The sequence below is a fragment of the Pogona vitticeps genome, chromosome 15, assembly GCF_051106095.1.
Source record: "Pogona vitticeps strain Pit_001003342236 chromosome 15, PviZW2.1, whole genome shotgun sequence".
In the NCBI taxonomy this organism is placed as follows: Eukaryota; Metazoa; Chordata; class Lepidosauria; order Squamata; family Agamidae; genus Pogona; species Pogona vitticeps.
The window spans coordinates 3732662-3739916 of NC_135797.1; the positions used below are offsets into that span (position 1 = coordinate 3732662).

At 56.9% G+C, this 7255-nt stretch overlaps 1 protein-coding gene across 1 annotated transcript; it reads right to left on the bottom strand.

The window, feature by feature from the left end:
- Positions 1-1826: 1826 nt before the first annotated feature.
- PYGO2 (pygopus family PHD finger 2) lies at positions 1827-6961 on the bottom strand. Its single transcript, XM_072983897.2, has 3 exons — positions 6629-6961; positions 5279-5328; positions 1827-4916 (listed from the first exon to the last, which is right to left on the bottom strand). Exons 1-3 carry the CDS (start codon positions 6753-6755, stop codon positions 3786-3788), a joined length of 1308 nt encoding a protein of 435 aa, XP_072839998.2. The 5' UTR covers positions 6756-6961; the 3' UTR covers positions 1827-3785.
- Between the last annotated feature and the right edge of the window lie 294 nt (positions 6962-7255).

Here is a 7255-nt window from a genome sequence, read left to right on the forward strand (position 1 = left end):
GCCTAAAATATTCGAGGCACGCCACCCTGCTTCCCAGGGAGACAAGAGGAAGCAGCTGCAGGCAAAAGCATAGGGGAGGGCTGCATCGTGTTTGTGCCAAAAGCTGAAATCCAGAGAAAAGAGAGAGAAAACCCTTATTTATGAATCACAATTTTGCTTGTTTTCTCTTTTTCTCCAAATTTTGCTATTTTAAAGACAGGAAACTGCCCGCTGGGACTCCCCGCAGACAGACGGTTCGACATGGTCAAGCCTCGTCCCACTCCGCCCTCTGGTGGCCGAGACCCATCCCCAGATGTTCTAGGACTACAACTCCCAGCAGGCTTCGCCACGAGCTGGGCTGGCCAGGATTTCTGGGAGTCCCAAGTACCTCTGGGGACCCGAAGTTGGAAACCATGACTCTAGTCCTTAAAATGCGTCACCCCTCCGCCCCCAAAAAGGTGGGTGGGTCATGTAATCCTTATCCACAACAGAGACAACATTCCCCATCCTGGAAAAGATTCTGGGGTGGCAAGAGAAACGCCAAAGGCAGGAGTAAGGAGTCCCTTCGCAGAGCACGAAAGAAACCGCACACGCTGTTAGCTACTGTGGATCAGGGCTGGCGTCATCGGATTTGAACCCGTGTCTCGTCGTTCGTGCAGAGAGGTGGGATTTTTCTGAACAGCTGGCCCCACTGGATCCTTGGGAGACAAGGGACCCACCGCCCCATTCCACGAAACCTGGCTCGGAGGACGTCGAGAAATCAAGAAGCAGGCGGATCCGGAATGCTGGGCAAAAAAGCGACGGAGCTTCGCGTGGGGCAGCCCAGGGAGACTGCCTCCTCGGGCGACCAGAAGAGCACCCCGGATGCATGGGCTACGGAGTGTCAGGAAGCACAGCCCAAGGATCAGAAGGCTCCCCTTCCTTTTTCTTTCGTCCAGCCTTCAGAGAGACTGGCTCACACACAGCCAGTGGTTTAGCAAAGGCCCATCTACGGGGGGTTGATATATTATGGGTTGTCATTTCTGACACAGAGTGAACCTTATAGACCTTCCCAGCTATCAGAGGTGTTCAAGGGGCAGCCTGCCCGCTCTATGCTTCTGCGGCCGAAGGGAGATCTGAACCCAGGCCTCCTGGACCCTGAATGTTACACTCTTCTGGCTAGCTGGATAGCTCAGTGGCCAGAGGTTGCGAATTCGATTCTCCCTACTGTCCCTCCTGGGAGAAGAGCCAGCCTGGGTAGCCTTGGGCAAGCTGCACAGCCCCAGGGCTCCCCCTAGAGGAAGGGAAGGGTCAAGCGCTTCTGAGGATTCCCTACCCAGAAAACCCCCCAAAAAGGGTCAAAACTGACTTGATAGCACACACGAGCAGATCGTAAACAAAGGAAGACTCGACCATCTGAGATGTCAGAGACCTAAAACATGGAAGGAATCTTTAAAAGAAAATGTAGACCAGCCCACCTCAAAGCAGGAAGCAGCTTCGACCTAGAGGCCTCCAACCAGAGAGAGAATTCCAAGACAGTCTTTTCCATTTCCAACCAGGTCTTAACTGGTGGAAAACAGAAGCCTCCTGGACCCGAATTTCGCCAAAATCTCTACCAACCTTTTTTTGCTCACTGATTCTTTCTAGCCCTGTCCTTCGAGTGATGGGAGACTCTGTGGCATCATCAAATCGGAGCTACTCCTCCAGAGGCAGGCATCCCTGGTTGCCAGAGGCGTGGGAACTACAAAGCCCATGGTGGGCAGGGTTCCTGGGAGCTTCAATCCAGCCCCGTTGGGAGATCCAAAGCAGGGAGGCCCACTGAGGACCCTGCCTTGCTCGCCTTTCAAACGATCCTGGGGACACGGTGGTACAAAAAACGTCACTTTTAATGCTCTCACATAAAAACGAGATCGGGGGATCCGGACCCAGCGATGCCTCCTTTCCCCCCCAGCCCCCAAATCCTCTGCCACTCAAAATCGTCACATAAAGTCACAATCGGACCAACGAAACCAAGCGCACGGATACACAGAGACAAGGGAAGGGGGGGGAAGAGACGGACAGCATAAACTTTTTTAAAAAAACGAGTGCATCCAGTAAATCTTCTTCCATGGCTTGTTTGGAATATCCCCCCCCCGTGCGAAGTCTAGGGAGGCATTTTTAGTCCGCTCGTCCACCCTTCCCTTTTTTCGAGGGAAAAGAATCTCAGATTTTTGAGTTCAGAAGCACTGTAGTCCCGGGCTTTTGTAGGCAGCCCATCCTAAAAAACCAGGAGCCTTCGAGGCAAGGCGGATCATGACACCCGTCTCTCAGAAAACGCTCACAGAGATACTGAATGTGTTTTGGGTGTGTGTGTGCGCGAGGGGGGGGGGGGAAGAACAGGTCCGGAATACAAGCCCAGCTGCTCTAACCTTACCCCTGCGCTCAAAGAACATCTTTATTTGATTTGTATCCCGCCCATCTGGTCTATATGACCACCTCCCAGAGTAAAACCCCAGCGAGGATCAAGGGCCGGACAAACACTGCGCCCTGTTCTCGCTTCTCCTGCTGTGTTAGTGGGGAAACCCCGCATCAGAGTTAGAGCCTGCTTTCCAGGCATCGCATTGGCTAGGTCCCGGGTGAGAAACACAGTGGTGGTCGGCCAAGGGGCGGGCAGGAAAAAAAAAAGGGGGGGACTCTGGATTTTGGCTCAAGGCGTGAGCTGCCTGGGTAATTCGGGGGGGGGGGAGAGAAATCCACCACACGTGGGAATTAATGAGAAATCTCCCCCAGTTCCGGGTGGCACACTGACAACTCCTGCTCTCAAGAGATGCTAAGGTCTCTTCGTTCTATTGTGGCTTTTGGGGTGGATTTTTTTTTATCCATGTGCAAACAGAAAAGGCGTTTTGATTACGAATTTTAAGCTACACGTGCCCCCCCCAATACTGGCCAGGAGACTCTGGGACTCTAATGAAAGCATAGTTTTGAAGCTACCTACGAGAGGTTGGCGCCCGGGCTGAGGAAGATGAATTATCATCGAAAGCTCACTCTTTTGTCTTTAGTTGTGTTGTATTGTTTTAGTTTTGCAGGAAAGGGATCACCAGTTCCTGCATTTATATTCTCCAGGGTGGGGAATGACCTTCTCCTGATTTTTACTCAACTGTTTTAAATGTGTTACGGTTATTTTCTTCTTCTTAGCAATATTAATAAACGTTGTGCTCTGCTGGAATGTTAAAAAAAGGGAGCTGGCTGTTCTATTACTGCACGGCGGCTTTCCAAAAAGAAACCGATAACTGACGCCACTCGGGCAGGAAATAATGTCCCTTAATGGAGGCAGGGAATTTCTGGCGATCCAGAAGTTTTGAAATACAATGTCCATAATCCATTACGCTGGCTGGGGGGGTGGGTGGGTTGGAGTCCAAAATGTTCAGAGTGAAGACAATGATTCCCACCTCCTTCCCTTGCTCCTGGAGGTCTCGGAACTTAAATCACACACACAAAAATCTCTTCCACCAAGCGGCTCACGCCTCTACGTGCAGAAAGTCTGCCACGCGTCTCCACGGGCGTACGTGAGCGAGGGCCGGCCCTCCTCTTTGGCGGAGCGAGCAGGTCACCTCGATGGGCAGAGGAGAAAAGTGTGTTGAGGGGACGTGTCTCTGCTCAGGGAGCTGTCCTGACCACCCTAAAGGGGGCAAGAGAGCCTCAAGTGGAGGGGAAGGAGGTGGCCGAGTTCAGGTCCAAAAAAATCTAGCGGCATAAAACCGAGGGCCCGTCGCTTCCAGCAATGTCCTGGCTGAGGCGGGCCAGCCTGTCCGAGGCGCAGAGGTCCGGCCCGCTCCGCCGGCGCGCCTTCAGCCGTCGTTGGCCGCCACCAGCTGCCCCAGGCCCTCGCGGATGTAAACGGCTTGGATCTCCTTGGTCTTCAGGCAGAAGTCGCAGGCCCAGACGGCGGAGGCCTCGGTGGTCAGCAGGCCGTAGGCGTTCTCCGTCATCCCGGTGCACTCGCGGTGAAACCACTTCTGGCACGAGGCCTCGCACAGGATGGCGTCCTGGTCGTCGTTGACCTCGCTGCGGCAGGCCCCGCAGGGGTAGACGAGACCGGGGGGCGGCTGGTGGCCGGAGTTGCCCGAAGAGGCCTTGCCCACGGGAGGCAGCTGGCTGTTGGCCTCGGGGGTCCCGGTGCCGGCGTGCCCGGCGCTGCTGGCGGCGAAGGAGGGCTGGGTACCGTTCACGGCCGCCGGAGAGCCCGTGTGCTGCTCCTGGCTGAAGGTGCTGGGGGGCGGGTTCAGGGGCTTGCCACCTCCGGCCCCAGGGGGCCCGCCCCCAGGGCCCCCGCCGCCCCCGCCCCCATTGTCTTCGCCACTCGGGGGAAAGCCAGGATCGGGCCCGGGAAAGGGGCTCGGGTTGGGAGGAAGGTTGGGGATGTTAGGGTTGGGGCGCTGGAGGGGCGACTGTCCGAACAGATTGCCCGGCTGGGTGAAGCGCTGGGCCATAGGGGGCCCGCCTGGCGGGTTGAGGGCCGGGCCCAGGTCCCCTCCCCGCGGGGGCTGCCCCATGGTGGGCGAGATCATGGGGCCGAAGCCACCCATGGGTCCTTGCATGAGCTGCCCGCCGGGAGGACTGAAGTTCTGGCCCAGGGGCTGGCCGAACGGCTGGCCTCCGAAGCCCATCCCGCCCGGCTGCACGTAAGCCGGGTTCTGAGGAGCCATGTTGAAAGCCGGGCCCATCTGGCCGGGTCCGAAAGGGGGGAGCTGCCTCCGCATAGGCTGCGGCCCCCCGCCGTAGCCGGGGGGAACCTGGGGTCCCATCGCTCCCTGCATGCGGAAGTTCCCGAACGGGCCGGGGCTGCCGAGGAACGGGGCGGAAGCCGAGCCCACTTTGGCCGACCCGAAGTCATCCTCGAAGGGGTTCGAGGCCACCAGGTGGTCGACCATCGGGGTCGGCGGAGGGGCGAACTCCGAGAGGTGGGAGTAAGCAGGGCCCTGGAAGAGGAAAAAACACAGGAATATAAGCACCACGCGAGGAGGCGTTCTTAACCGACACTCCCAAAAGTGCAAATAAAGAACCCCAGCCCTCCTGCCACAGGATTCCATATCCCATCATCCCCCACCAGAAGGTACACCGGCTGATGGGAGCGACTAGAGATCTATCCATACAAGGAGAAATGCTGGATTTCCAGGGGCCGCTGGCAGTTGCCAAATCTCCCACGATATGAGAATCTCAACAGGACATGGAAATGCTTAGGAACAAATTTCTGCTCCTGGAACAAGCGTATGACGCAGGGCGACGTTAACAGCAATGCCCATGTGCCACGAGCATGCCCACCCGTGAAAGGACACGCTACCTGGGTGTTGGACTTCCGGCGTTTCTTCTCGGGGCTCTTCATTTGAAGGCCTGGTTAGGAGGGGAAAAGAGAAAAGGCGTCATCAGCTTCACAAACAGAAGGAATCTCTTATTGTTCTGTGTCCTCAAGTGGGGACTGACTGGCGGCAGTCCGAGGAGGCCTTTCAGTGTGATATTTAGGGAGTGCTTTTCCCCATCCCAACTTCCCCCAGGTGGGAGTTTCCAGGCTGAGTAGGGACTCGAACCCAGGTCTCCCTTGCCCTACTCCCTCTATTCTGCACTGGGTACCCACTCTTTTCACTTAAAACTGGCTCACCTGGGACAAAAGGCCTTAAATGCAAGGCTCAGCAAGGCCTAGCTCTGCCTCAACTTCCTGTTCCTGTCCCAGGCCTAGCTGGGAGTTTTTTCTTTCTCAACAGAAAATTAAGGCCCAGCTGAGCCTCGAAACCTTCCGTGGTGGAGCTAGGGAATCGAACCCAGGCCCCCTGAGTCCTCGCTCATTGCCACTACGCCGTACTACCGGGGCTGCTGGGCCTTGGGAGGTTTAGGATCTAGCCCAGAGGCTCCCATCCTTGGGTAACCCAGATGTTCTTGGACTACAACTCCCAGAAGTCTTTGCTGGCAGCTTTGTAGGCCGGGACTTGTGGGAGTTGTAGTTCCAAGAACACCTGGGTTACCCAAGGCTGGCAGAGCCTTTTTTAAGTCCTCTCAATAACCCCAAAAGTTTTACAGACACAGAAAACCTCCCAAAGACACCCCCCCAAATCTTGCAATTAATACCTATTTAGAAATGATGAAGGTCTTGATAAAGAGCCACAAGACACAGGAAAATAAATCACAAAAAAATAAAAATTAAAAGGTCAAAAGCCCCCAGATATAGGACTTTACACCTCTTGAAGGATGATGACTATCCACCCCAAACTGCTGGCAGACACAAGGCACCTCCCAGAGACAACCCCCCCCATCATGTATGCCTTTCCACCTATTGATGGATGAGAAGGATGATGACGACTAACCCCACATGGCTGGCAGACCCAAGACAATAAAACGAGGCGCCCCATTCAAAAAAAAAAAAAAAGTAGCAGGGAGGCTCCTCCCCCCTCGCCGAAGCGCCGCCCATTTATGCACTTTCCACCAATGGGCGGCGGCGGAGGGCGAGCCGCCTTTCGGGCCTCGAGAGGGCGCCAGGCGGCTCACGGCCCCGCCCACTCCCCCGTCGCTAAGGGCCCCGCCCGGCCCTAGCAACGCCTCCCCCCCGCGCGTTCTGTCCCTCCGCCCTCCGCCGCCCCGTTGCCCGTAGCAACGGCCTCCTCCACCCCGCCCGGCCCCGCCCGCTCCCCCAACTCCTCACCGGCTTTGCCCTGTTTGCGGCCCGGCCCGGCGGAGAGGCTTCCCGGCGGGGGAGGCGGCGGTCCCGGGGCCGGCGGGGCTGCTGGGCCGACTCCCGCCTCCAGCTTGTCGGGGTGCGGGGCCGCCATAAGACGGAGCGGGAGCTGCCTAGACCGGGAACCCGGGCCGCGCCATCATGCCCGCCAGCGGAAGGAGACGGAGGAAGAACGGGGGGGAGGGAATGGCGTCACTTCCGGGAGGCCCGTCTGGGCGCGGGTCGCTCTAGGAGTCGAAGTCTTTATGGCGCGCTTCAAACCACCTCTCGCGGGGCTTCGAAGCGAACGTTCTCAGGCCAGGCCGGAAGTGGCGAACCAGAGCCGCGCTTCTCTATCTCCTTCGTTTTTTACCTCTATGGCGTGCCAGAGGAAGGCCCGTCGGAAAAAAGCGGGGCGGGAGGTACCATTCCCTAAGGGCGGGAGGGGGGGCGGAGAAATTAAAATACCACAGGACCCGATTCTTAAATTTGCCGGTTGTGTTAACGACGCTCGCAATTAACCCCGAAGGTGTAGCAACACTCGAACTTTTTTCGCTCCATGAGTCTAAGCAGTTAATGTATACTTCCCCCGTTTTCCAAAGTGGGAGAGCCCAA

Bases quoted from the DNA above. Each gene is read 5' to 3' on its own strand.
- PYGO2 (XM_072983897.2), bottom strand. From the start codon at position 6,755: ATGGCGGCCCCGCACCCCGACAAGCTGGAGGCGGGAGTCGGCCCAGCA. The intron at 5,329-6,628 runs GTGAGGAGTTGG...CCTCCTAACCAG, and splicing joins CCGCAAACAGGGCAAAGCCG to GCCTTCAAATGAAGAGCCCC. The intron at 4,917-5,278 runs GTAGCGTGTCCT...TTCCTCTTCCAG, and splicing joins GCCGGAAGTCCAACACCCAG to GGCCCTGCTTACTCCCACCT.